We start from the raw sequence: 13420 nt of genomic DNA, 5'->3' as shown, positions 1-13420 counted from the left end.
CAGAGCACTGAGCACATTCTGGCCAGTGAGCCCCCAGGTGTGTAAGAGTACACCGCCCATTGTTAGCTTTTAATTGCCTTCTCCACATGTGCTTAGCCTAAATAGGTGCTGCTGTAGTGGAGGATTAAGTTTCACGGGTGCCAATTTTATTTCATTACATATTGATGGAAGACGAGAGGACAGAAGTTCCAAAGTGAGGTAGTTCTTCAGTTCACGAGTCAGCAAATAATGCTTTTCAATGCTGCTAGCCTAACGATTAACAATTTTGTGATTCGGTTTATTGAATTTATATGTGCTTTTGTCTGAGAAACAGAAGAAATGATCATTAACTCTGGGGTCTTGTTCCTGCGTGAAATGGTACGGTATGCTATCGCAGATCGAAAGCGACCAGCGGCAGAGTCCACTGAGAATCCAGACGTTAGCAGCTGTGTGGTTCCAGCAGGATAACGGTGAATTATTTGGTTCCCACGTTACTTTGCTGATTTGAAGAGTTTTTGCCTTTTTCAGGCTGACGAGATGCACAGGTGGTTTGGTTCCGGTGTCGGTGAATTACAGCAGTTTGGAGCGTGTGGGAATGCCTGTGAACATACTCACAAGAGCAGCGTGTGGTGCAGAGTTCTGGAAACCCACTGCCTGAACAGAACAGCAAAATACTGCTTTGTTTGGCATGAAAGGGCCTGACCTTCAGCACTGAGGTCAATAACTGTGTACGGTATCAGCACACCAGTGAAAGGGTCATGTCCTGAAAATGGAGACAGGGCTGATGCTTCAACAAAAGGTTTTAACATAATCCCTCCTTCACACAGCCAGGACTCTGACACTGGTTACAGTATAGGATTCTTTTATTCTTTCTTTCCCCAAGCCTTACAGTACTGATGCGCTGAATGACACCTGTGCAATTTTCACATTTCTTATTGGGGGGGAAAAATGGCATTTAGAAACAATTATGAAATCCCAAAGCACCAGTAAGGGCAGATGAGGGGAGGAAGGCACTGGGCCCACTTCTCTGACTTGGTTTCATTTTTCTGTAGTCCCATAGCTAGTGCATCCCAGGCTGGAGTTGAACCCAGGACCCTGGAGCTGAGAGGCAGTACTACTAAATGCCGCAGTGATTACCCATGAACCCATACCGAGCTCTCGGGGAAGAAATTAAAGCATCCAAGGAATTTTTTAAGAGGCATTTTACTAATGTAGATCCATTCTTGTTTGTTCTGTATAAGAACTTCCGATGTCTTTAAGTCCACTTTAGTCAGTCAGGGCCTTAATGGATCCCTGCCTCACAGCACTGTCCTTTCTTCTTGTTTGGGTGCCGGCTGCTTGTTTTTTTCTTTGAGTAATTGCTTAACAAGATATGTCTGAAAACTCCTGCTGCACCACAGAAAGAATACAGTTATTCGACCGTTGCTGCGTTTCCTCCTTTGTACTGGAGAGGAAGAATAGAAACCCGTCTTGTTTATGATGGTAAAAGCTGCTAATGCCTTTTCTCTGGTTGAGCCTAATGGTGAAATCCTATCCTGGAAGGAATATTGAGACATGTTTGTGAAGTATGAGAGCTTGAAGAGCATTAGCCTGGTGCTGACAGAATGCACACCTATTATTATTATTTAATAGTGATGATAAGCACGCATATGTAACTCGTTACTGGACACTCCACTCAGAGTGCTTTGCAGAGGTAATGGGGATCCCCTCCACCACCACCAGTGTGCAGCCCCACCTGGATGATGCGCCAGTCCGCTCCCCACACACCAGCTCTCAGTGGGGAGGAGAGCAGAGTGATGAAGCCAGTTCAGAGATGGGGGTTATTAGGAGGCCATGACTGGTAAAGGCCAGGGGGAAATTTGACTCCTGCACCCCTCCAGTTGCTACCTGCTTTTGGCAGTGTGAAAGAATGAGGGACGTTGCCTGGCTCTGTTTTTTTCCAGTGATGTTTTTCGTTTAGGTGCTTTACTTCCTCTGTGATGGCAGTGGTGTTGGGGTTTGCTGCGGCGAATAATGTAATTGGAAGTGACGCTAAGCAGAGTGTGCTTCTTTACTTTGTAGCTTGAGTACCGAATAATTCATCAGCCTGGGGGCTCCTGGGATAGCACTCGTCTTAAGGCTTCAGGCTCATATGGAAGTGATTTGAAGAAGGTGGGGGACAAAATATGAATTTGTTCGAAAAGAACGAATTGGGATGCATTGATTCTAACATTAGTTAGGTTGAATCCTTTCATAAAGAGGACATTGAACTGGGTTTGAAATGTATGGCAGTTTTCTCTCTTAGGTTCTGAGTTCCACAGTATTAATCTCAAGGCCCTTCATTTTCACTGTTTATTAATCAAGGTGACCTGACTTTAAGGCACTCTTTTTTTTTTAATCTTGGTGAGCAGAATTGTATGCAGTACACCAGTGAGGTTTTACCAATGGGTTGTGTAGTTCTAATGCATCCAGCTGCTCAAGAAGCCCAGTGGATTGACTTTGTCAGTGCCCTGAATAAAATAAGTTATACAATCAAATTAAGACAATAAAGAAGATCCTTAATCGCATTGAGCAGCTGATATTGGGGCTAACGGTCTGACAGTATTTGTTCTGGCTGAATAGCTTCACCATGGCGACTATTGAATTGTGTGCCAGTAACCAGCTACAGTATGCAAAATGCAAAGCTGTGCATACGAAATTGGGGGCAGCCTGAGCACAATCTCCCTTCTATTACACCTTTTAATAATGTATGGGACACGCGTGACAGCTGTCTTGGTCCACACGTTGGTTAGGAGTCTGCCGCTTGGCCCTGAGAACAGAGACGGGTCACACTGTCCAGGTGTTGCTTTGTGGCATTTACCCGAAGGACTGAGCTGTGTCTCGGGAGCTGTGCTCACACGAGCAGGTTCTCTGGGCTCTGGGAAGTGGAACACACTGGATGCAGGCAAGCTGAGTGGAAGCACTGCACACTCGCTCGGCTCTGCGGCTATGTACCCAAGATCTGCGTCACAATTTAGGAGCTGGCAAAATGAGCCCCGACAGAGACTGAGGAGGTGTCCCTTCAGTTTCCTTAGCAGGTTTTGTACGTGATGCAGATTCCAGCGCAGGCCGAACCCGGGTTCAGCTCCAGAGCCTCGAGTCTGTCCTCCATGCAACTAAGTGCCCGTCGTTGCTCCGCTGCCCTGTAGCTATAGAAGAGGCTTCCTTGTATTATTTCTTCTTCACTGGGAGACGAGGCAGTGGCACAGTCTGAAGTTTCCCTGTGAGTGGTCAGATGCCTGCAGGTGGAGCTCCTCAGATCCCCCTGTACTGCGGATCTGTTGAAAGATACCTGGCTCCAGTTGTCCTCTTAGCAACCCGAGGAAAGTAAGAGAGAGGAAAGTTAACCACCTCTGTGTTAAGATCTCTTCTTCCAGTAGTAGCAGTCAGCTGAGACGATCGGATGTCAGTGGCCTGTTAACTGGATTCGACAGGCGCCCTGACAAGGGAGTGACAAGCCGGGTGATTGACTTAATGTGGTGTGCTCATTTTACTGGCTCTTTTATGTGAATGACAGTCCAGAGACGCAGCCTGTCAAGGTTTTGTCTTCTTCAATTGACCTTGCTTTCTTCATTGTCTTTGTGTGGCAAGCCCCCTATAAGTCGTTGTGCACTAGCGCTGTTCTTGATCTCTGGCGGGGTGATGTTTTGCTGTTGAACATGTTCCCCAGCTACAGTGTTCAAACGGCCGATTGAGTGTGGAGCTGAAACGGTGACTCTACAGGTCGTTTCTGCCTGCTGACTGATTGGTGTAACTTCCTGTCTCTCTTTGCTAGATGCACTGTGTGTCTCACTCCCCGAGACCTGAGACAAAGCCATTTCATTTGGTGGGCATTTTGAAGCGGGGTTAACTTGTCTTGATTAAGCTGTCAGGGGCCATCAGCACAGCAAGGGGAGGAAGGGGTGTGTTGAGTGCTTGTCCCTCCTGGAGCCGAGCTCGCGCAGTGAAGATGAGGCTACAGCTGCCGCACAGCCCTTCGAGAGGTGTGGAGCAGTCTGATCCAGTCACCAGCTTCTGGCCTGTGAGCGAAGGAGCACCTGACCAGCAGCTTCCCTGGGTCCCATTTGTCACGTCTGGACTCACAGCACTGATCCCCTGACCGCAGACTGTATAAGCAGACTCCTCCTCCTGCTTGTTTGCCCAGGCTCGAATCCATGGCCACAGAGCTCAGCCTGCGCGTGGGAGAGCGGCCTCACCAGTCCGGGACTCGGGAGGCCCCCAGAACCTTTTCTGAAAGTGAATTACCATGTCATAAATATTTAAAATAAAAATACTGTTGAATGGCTTCATAGCTGATACTAACAGTTTATCATTTCTTTAGCACAAGAAATAGGAGCTCTTGGATTTTAGAGCTGTCTGATGCCTTGTTCTGCCAGCTGAAGCTTTTAATGTTTTACACTGTCTCGTTGCCTTGAGACCGTCGGCTCCTGTACCACGGCCCTGGGTTGTCATGGAGAAGAATCTCCTAATGCTGCTTCAGTGGTTGCCATAGCATTGCCGTGGAGATAGTCAACTGAGATAATTTGGTCACGTGATGCTGTAGCCTTTTTTTCCTATCTGTGGGATTTACTGTTTCTCTGGACGTCAGCCTCTGCTGAAAAAAGCCAAATTAATGCATGTTGGTAATGGCTGAGCGGAGCACGTGAGGCACTCCTCTGTTTCAGGGGCTTTCTTAAGTACACATCGCTGCACTCGGCTCTGTCCTTGGGGGCTGATGTACAAGCACATATACATAAGCAAACGCTTCATACTAATTGCACTTATGTTCTGTTGGGGAGCTGCGTCAGCGTGTGTCGGCTGCAAAGTTACAAGTAAAGGTTAATTCCGTGCTGAAAAGTTGCGGTGTTTTGGCTGTAGAGTCTTCTTCAGGTCTGCTGCTCCCAGAATGCCCCTTCAGAGTGTGGAGCACCTCAGTCTGCAAGAAGCTGCACCCAGAGTGTGTTCACTGCAGGTACAGTCCCTTTTCACCACATTGAAAAGTTTGTGGATATTTAAGATTCTAGACTGTCAAGTGGTCGGCTTTTCCAAAACCTGGACAGACATTAAAAAAAAAACAGCTACAGTAATAGGGATGTCTTTTTGCTGAGAATTTTAAGTGTTCAGTTTTGCTCCGTCTTTTGCCAGCTGACGCAGTGACGGCGCAAATCTGCAAACTGTCCTTTTCTCCCGAGTCTGAAAACCATCCAGAGCCATTTACCAACACAGCGCTTGCTTCAGTGTGAAGAGTAGTGAAACGCAAAACCAAAGCAGGAAATTGACCCAGAAGTGGAAAATTAATCGCTGTACTGTGACCTGTTACACAGTCCTTGGGGGATGTCTGCAGCCATGAAGATAGTCTTCTGCTAAGAACGCCTGAAAGACTCTCTCCCTCGTGTGGTTTCCTCCCCTGGGCTGTACTATAGGCAAACCAAATGTCACCCGTACGTCTGCACAGATGCCGTCTAAGGAGGTCTCTCGGGTCTCAGTACTGCAGGGTCCTGGCATGCTACAGGAGCTCTTGCAAGATTGGGAAAGTCCTAAATTAAAATACTATACGTACACAAACATGCATTTAAAAAAAAGAAACTTGCGTTGGTGCCTGCTAGTTTTGATAAAAATAGTGAGTAACTGTTAGGTTTCTTCCCCACTACCCAGGGCCCAGGTTTTGAGGAGTTTATTTTGCGTAATAACTGAAAGCTCTTGATTCACAGAAGAAGACAATGAACTCAAAATACAATTTTCATTATACTGTTTTGAGGTGAGATTACTGGTGTGGGGCAGGTTCCTGTGACAGTGAAAGCACAGGAGACACTGACAGCTTTTAATAGAATCAGAAGGCATCCTCTAAACCAGCTTGTCTGTGCGATGTGGACAGGAGGAGGCGCAGCCCATTGACAGCCTGTAGATGGCAGTGACGGCTTTAGTTTCCATCCGAGAGACTGAGATCACGAGCAGTTCGCGCAGCGCAGGGGGCGGCAGCTGGAGTTGCCCTGGCAGCTGCACTAGGTGGAAGCGTTTTCTGTTACTGCTCACCGTAGTTTTTTATTGTGTTAGCAGCTAATGCCGGTATTTCCGTTCCGACTGGTCTCCAAAAGAGATTTCTTAGGTGAGCTGGTTCTGCAGTGGTGGACACCGTCAAAACAGGAGGTCTAAGGGTGACCCAGAAAGCCTGCTGCACTAGGTGCTCTCCCAGCTCTGCGCGTTTGTACTTTCCCATTACCTTGCTTTGCTTACTCCACCACACATGTTTCTGCAAGCCAGACTGGGCAGAGCAACCAGGGGGCAGACTGGTGCTGTTGTTGCTCGTTTCCTTTGAGAAATTCCTCTGAAGGGGCTGAGTAATTAGATTGATTGCTCTGTGCAGTACAAGGGGAGTTGTGCTGGCACGGTGGCAGTGCTGTATAAGCAGCGTGGCGGGGTTTGTAGGCATTTAGAAACAGCTGTGGTGGTAGGATTGATGACTGGAGATTTTACACAGTATGTTAATTAACAACCGAGATTCAGTCTTAGTAGAGTGTAAAATCTGCCGGAAATAGTCTCGAGTCACCCTCCTTGTTCACTCAACCTATTTCGGTGGCCGTCGTTGTGGTGCATGAACTTGGTACACCAGTTCCAAGCCTGAATCTTCCTAGGGAACAGGCTGCAAGAGCTGAGAGGTCTCCTCCTGTAGGGAACCATTCTTATGTTCTTGAATGTGAAGTGACTGACTTCTCCAGCACAGCATTGTTGTGCTGTGATCCTGTGGTCCTGAACCCTCCACACAGGGTCCTGTGTAGAACCATTAAGCCAGTGGGAGCCATATCCAGCAGGGCAGCAGAAAGGTTCATAGGATTTATTTTTCTTCAGAGGTGCAGAAGCCACAAGATGTATGTCCTTCACAAATAAGAATAAGCAGGCAAAAAGGGCCTAACAGAAAATCGCATTCTGAACACGTAGACCCTTTCTCAAACAGCTGACCTGCTTCCACAAGACGGCAATTACACCTGATGATTTATCTCCAAAATAGCCAATAATTAGTGCACTCCAGTACACGGTACCCATTTCTACACGTTATATTCACACGCAAAAAACACACTTTCTTCGGCAGGGGATTTCTCTTTTTGATCACTCCAAAACAGGCAGTTTGTTCTGATTGTGGTGGAACCCAGTAGACTCAGACTGTAGCTCCCATCATGTAAGCAAGCCTGGAACCTCCCATAGCCTTTTAATACCTTACAATAATACATCTAATCAGGTTACGGACTCGTAAATTAATTTCACAGGATTGCGGACCCATGGAGAAACGGGACGGCCCGCGTTGCTTGCGACCGCGTGTCACATACGTGCTGGGCAGCCGGGGGGGGGGGGGGGGGGTCACTCTCACCGCACACGCCTTAGGCGTCCCCCCCCTTAACACACTCGGTGCCGGAGCTCCACAGTGGGGTGTTACGGAATGATTTGATGTTAATTAATTGTGAAAGCCTTGCGATTGTATTTCAAAGGTTTGCGTTTTCTAGGGAAAGTGCCGAGAGCGCCGTTCGTACGTTTATTCGTGTCGGAGAGTACGTACTGCAGGATCATCTTGGATGGTTGGTTATGCTTCATTTCTTTGCATTTCAAAGATGTGCAGCATTACCACAGAATGTTAATTGATTTTATTTCTGCACTATTGGCAAAAGGCTTTGTTTTCCCTTGTTGCAGCTTAGCCAAGAAAGCTTAATTACTTGCACACATTTGCAGCGTATTATGTTTTTTTGCTGTGATCATCTTTTGCAAATATTTGTGTACACTGGTGTTGTGCCAGAGATGGCATTACTAATGATATTAAGAAGGATTCCTTTAATAAAGGCAGTATATGTCCTTCTTTGTCAAAGGAATGCAGCATTTTGTACAGAAATATAAAGGGTCAGATAAATATTTTATAGCTTTTCTTGTTAGCGATGCATATTTAATATGTATTAAGTTGCTGACAGTTCGTTCTGGTTCTTAGGTAAAGGAATGGAAGCGTGTTTCCCTGTGGACCCTCCTTACTTTGAAATGAGTTTGGATTGAGGTGCATTATGTGCGGGTTGTAGCATTGTGGCCTTGGCTTTGGTTGAGATTCCAAGAACTTGGCAGCACTATCTGTGTAGTATTTTTTTTCTGTGCTTTCCTTAGACCATTTCTGAAATACTGTTCTACCGAAGAGAATTCCGGAGCAGATTCCTTGGAGCTTCACTCAGCCATCTAGAAAATGTGTTTTTAAATGCTGTTGTTCTGCTCCGCCTTTTCCATTCAATGGTTTGAGACTAAAATGTGTACAAGCTTATTCTCCATGGCGTCTGGCTTCGTGTAAACATGACGGTAGTGCTGAGGTGTGCGGCGTTATTTGATTTCTGGACACAAAAGGCACAGGACCGGCTGAAAGTAGGACTACTGCTTATGTAGTACAATACAAAATCTTCAATTTTAAAGTGTTAAGAGTCATTTTTTTTTTAAAAAAAGACATTTTCTATATCCCCTGGTCATTCAGTGACATGGCGTGAGATGGGAAGTATGTCGGTGAGCAGACGGGTTAAAACCGAGAACGCTGGTTGGCCGATGTCCGTGTAAGTCAATAATCTGATTTTGCTGCTTGACTACAAGGAGATCCCATAGGCCCAGAAAGGTCCAGAATAGAAGAGACAGGACAAATTACATTGGATTGGACCAATATGCATATTAAACTATTATATTTGTTATTATAATTACACTTAGTTACTGTTTACTCAAGTACTGCTGACGGGTTTGTCCTGGAATTTGTCCTGGGTTTTCTCCTGGAAGTCTAGGCTTGAAGTAGAGACGGTGCAGCTGTGATGCAGCTCCAGGCGCAGTTCGTATGATGCAGGTGGCTGAAATGTACCAACCCTGGAGCTCCGGACACGTGCTTGAGCAACTCGCCCTTCCAGAACGCTGAGCTCCGCGCCCCGTGTTTCAGAACGCAGAAAAGCTGTCAGGTCTCCAACCTGAAATCGAAACATGCGAAAGAGAAGCCCGGGAGCCCAGCAGGAAGGAGAGAGAGCTGTTCTGAACATCGATCTTAAAATATTTTTAATTGCATCCAAGAGGCGTGAGTCCCGCATCAAGAGGATCATCTCAGTTTAGTTCAAATACAAAAACACACAAATCTCTGCCCATGCATTTTTAATGGGGCCAGATCCCAGCAGGCTAATTAAATCCCCATCATAAAAGTATTAAGTCGGTTCTCCCTCGTGCCTGCATGATAATATTTACCCTTTGAAAGAAGATTATTTTATTGGTATAACTAAAAGGATTTCTGTTTTACTGTGTTTCTGAGTAACCTTTCAATGTCCTGCGGTGCTATGGAGTTGAATGTTTGGCAGCTGATGCTGGACATTGCACTCCCCAATTTTGGCTTCTTTGATGCACTGATTTTTGAGCAACAAAAGTACTTACCTCTTGCATTTACCCTTTCTCATTAAAAAATGCACACTATGCACAATACAAAAATGAATGTGTTAAGGCTATTATCATGAACGCTCAGCATCTTAACACTTGAACAAGGCAGCGTTGAGCTAAGACTTGCCTTGTTGCTGTGACACTGGGCCAGAGGGCTTCAGCACTCAGCAAAATCAATGTGCTGCTGTCCACCTTTGTAGATGCCAGACTGCTGCAAATGAAACAGTATTGACTTGAGGAGCACACGGTGCAAATGAGCGCCCTCCCACGTACATTGTAGCAATGCGACTGACAGGCGTGAGACCCCAGGCTGGGGGAAGGATTCCTGATGGCGGACCACACTGTAGACAGCTGGTGGAGGTTCAGTCTCCTTCCCGTTTAAACTTGCAGAAGATCTCAATTTGTGGTAAAAATTTCTCTGCAAGTCCAGGAATATAGATACGTTGCCCTCCCCCTCCTTCCAAACGCACAAACAATCCTAATGTGCGAATCCCAATGATAATGTTGGCAGCCCATATTGGAATCAGCTCAGTGCATTGATTATTCATGCCTGAAAGAGACTGTGTGCTGTCATGTGCAGTGCCCATTGGAGCTCATTAATTGGCAAGAGAGCTGGGGGGGTTGAGAGAGAGAGAGAGCGCGTGCAAACAGCAGAGAGAGAGAGAGAGGGCTGTAGCGGATTTAGTTCCTCTCTGTTCTTTTGCTTACCGGCACGCTACAAAAGCAGAGCAGCTCAATTCCAGAGGTATAACAGCACAGAAATCAAATTTGTGGGTTTTCCTCCTGCTGTCGGCTCCTGCCTGGGAATTTCAGACGCCTCCGGCTTTTTTCCCCTCCCCCCCCAGCGCCTGTGAAATGACCACTTACTACCACAGCCGTGACTGCTGTGGGGCTCCAGAGGGCTGCGAAGGCGTGGGGGGCACGGCTCAGCTGTGTGGGCACCCCGGGCTGCCTCCCCGGCTGCCGTATCCTCAGACGCACGCTCTGCAGAAGCAGCAGCAGAGCCACCATCCCTCCCTGAGCGCGCTCAGGCACTACAGCTCCTGCACCCTGCCGGCCTCCTCCAAATCCCGCGGGAAGTTCACTAACCTGCGCGACAGTGTCAAAAAGAGCCCCACCAAAAGCACAGCCAAAGTTAAAGCAACTAGCAGCTGGTGGTCAGACGGCTCCTGGAGCGCTCTGTCTTTTGAGAAGGTATGTGGTGTTGGCTGCAGGAACCCTCCCAACGTGTGTGGCAACCTGGCACTGAGACAACGACAGACCTCCTGCGCCGTTCTGTAGAAGCAGTCTGCATGCCGAGTTTAGTCAGTGGGGATGTTGTGGTTGTGTTTCGTTTTGCTGTTTTGTTTTTTTTTTAAGCGAAAGAAAGAATGTTGGGTTAAGAAGGAATTTTAAATCAATGCAGGGTTTTTGAAAGGGAGAATCCTAGAACTGGGCAGTGAATTTTGTAACTGTACCTCCGTGATAGAAACTTAAAGAAGAATTTGAAGTGCCATCGTTAACCTCTGAACAGACAAAAAGGAAGAGGTGGCTCTGGTTTTGGAGACGTGGGAGACAAGATGTGTTGTTTTGATTAGCTTAAATTTAAGAGCTTGCTGATTAGGATGGGAATGAACAAATCAGTGCTGATTGGCCGTTTTAGGATACGGCATGTCTGAATGGCTGTTCTGGAGCTCAGAAGTGTCTGTGCAGAAACTCTGAGCATTTCCTTCTATGTTAATTCTGCAGATAAAGCACCTGTCTGTTCCTGCAAATAAATAGTCTTCTGTGTGAAGTTAATATTTTATTAAGGTGTTCAACATACTTGCCATTTTCCTGCGAGTATGGAGGGATGCAAATCATAAAATCAGTGTCAGACGGGAAAGCAGTCTTTTTTGTTATAGTATTGATTCTAAGGTAAAAATCCTCAGGTATCTGTGCTGCGGTTGTTTTGCCTTTTATTTCTGTTCTTTCTACTTCAGTAATAGTTGAAAGTGTAAACTGAATGCGTGAGAAGGCCTGTAGTCATTTGTATTGATTAGTGCTAATTTTAGTGTCCCCACTCTGTGGTCCCCTCCATGCCTTCGCAGGCTTTGGTTTTTTAAAAGGCTTTTTAAAGTGGAGGCATGAGGCTGGGAATTCTTTGATTCTACAAAAATATCTCGTGGGGTTTAAGTGCAGCAGCTCGACTTAATTTCTTTGATCTTGCCTCTTGCCTTTTTTGTTTGAGCACTTAACTAAAAACTCTTCTCTCTGCCTTTCTGCAAGGCAGCACTGTGCAGGCAGACAGGTTGACGGTGCCCAAGTGCAGCATGGCTGCGTAATGGGACCTGATCAATGTGTGTGAAATACAGAGCAGAGCCCCGCGTGTGCGGGCCGGCACCTGAGCTGCATGCGAACTGCACTCCGTCTGCACACGCAGTGTGCTTGAGTCTCAGCAACTGGTCCGTTCCATCTTTTCTGGAGAAGATGAGAAATTAAAAGCCTGATTTGCTGTGCAGCTGCTGGTGGGAAGTATGTAGGAAAGGATGTGATACCATGATCGTGAGCACCGATTGTCCCGAGTTCTTGGTCTCAGTAACTGGTCATTGTTTTGGAGCTTCTTTCAAAGCTGGAATAGAAGAATAAACGCGTGTTGTTGTTGTTGTTGTTGTTGTTTTGCAGCAGGAGCTATGCTGAGCTTTACTGGGGTTTATGGTTGGTTTTGTGGCTCTCTGGCATGGAGCTGTTTCCCAGCGCGGCAGGGGAAGAGCAGGCGCAGCTCCGTGCTCTCTGTCGGCTGAAGGAGCCGTGAAACCACAGGGCGATTGCCGAGCGGAAAGAGATCGAAACATTAACAGATTTGTCTGATGTTAGCTGTAACATTCCTGCCTTGAATTGGGGGCTGTAACACGTTGCATAAGGCTAAAAATGTGCTTGGAAACATGAGCAGACTCATTGATGAGATGAGAGGACACTTACACATTTCAGGAAACGCATCCACTCCCAGGTCAACCTCCGACTAGCTCCTCAAAATACCTCGTGTGCATTTAGCCCTGGAGCACATGATCATAATTTACACAATGCTGACAAGTCAATGAAACGTCAAGCAGGGAATGGAGCACACAAACGCCCACCCGTGTCTGCAGACCTGCCTTTGAATGATGAGCAGCACTTCACACAGACGATCATGCTGGCAGTTTGTGCATTTACTACAACAGTGTAAGCATTGGAAGTTGAGGTAAAAAGTTTCTTTGTGATGGCTAGGCAGCGCGTTTCTGGATTATAGTGTCTTCATAGAAGTGCCCCAGCTCTGGGATTTTGGAAGGTCTTGAAGAGGGACACTGGCACCTGCTCTTCGAGAGATTATTACAGCGTGCAGTGGGATGCATGTTGCCCAGTAAACTAGCCTGTGGTACAGGTGGTTTCAATCCCCAAGTGTCTGTGACTAGGAATTTTGTGGACTTTGAAAAGTGGCGGATGTATTCTCATGGCCCATTATGTATGTACTGTACGAAACTACACTAGGATACCTTAAAGTTACGCAGCAGAAGAGGAGCTCCACATTTGAGCTGGGAAGCTTCCAGAGTTGTGTAGTATGTACAAATATGAGGAAAGCATCCCTGATACGGAGTCATAAGGTCGAGATGGCTCGCATTCCCTGCTCCTTATTTGTAACCATTGTCAAATGTTCAGTTTGGATTTCTGGTTAACCTCTCCCGCTACATCCTCTGAAGAAGAAATGGTTCTCACGTGCAACAGCTCAAACCTGAATTCTAATGAGTGGTCTTCAGTATTTACAAGATCTCTTTTGCCCAGCCTCATCTCTCCAAGAGCTTTTTTTCCCCAGCAGAACAAAGAGGGCAGACCTGCTTTCAGGCTCCGAGAAACAGACAGTGGAGAGAACCTCCACCAGAACAGAGAGCATGAGGAGGCGTGTGGGGGGACTGGATACGCCGGGAAACTCGGTATTCCCATGAGAAGGAATCAGGGTAACGGTGATGGAGGCGGTTTTATGTCCTGGAGCTGAGAGACTGAAGGGTGCAGGTGCTTGAGTGCTGATTGATCA

General features: G+C 46.8%; 1 protein-coding gene across 22 annotated transcripts in view; it reads left to right on the top strand.

Annotated features, from left to right (window-relative positions):
• The window catches only part of LOC148837180 (disks large homolog 1), a 174601-nt gene that overhangs the window by 99661 nt on the left and 61520 nt on the right, over nucleotides 1-13420 (top strand). Inside the window, exons 7-8 of one of the 22 annotated variants that reach the window (XM_088915115.1) lie at nucleotides 2443-2446; nucleotides 4142-4172. The exons of the other annotated variants lie outside the window; for them this stretch is intronic. Coding sequence (XP_088771241.1) covers nucleotides 2443-2446; nucleotides 4142-4172 — 35 coding nt within the window. The remainder of the gene's footprint in view (nucleotides 1-2442; nucleotides 2447-4141; nucleotides 4173-13420) is intronic. 22 annotated transcript variants of the gene reach the window in all.

This window comes from Atractosteus spatula, chromosome 4 (genome assembly GCF_055471065.1).
Source record: "Atractosteus spatula isolate fAtrSpa1 chromosome 4, fAtrSpa1.hap1, whole genome shotgun sequence".
Taxonomy (NCBI): Eukaryota; Metazoa; Chordata; class Actinopteri; order Semionotiformes; family Lepisosteidae; genus Atractosteus; species Atractosteus spatula.
Note: the sequence above shows the minus strand (reverse complement) of the source record. Positions and strands in the feature narration are given on the sequence as shown.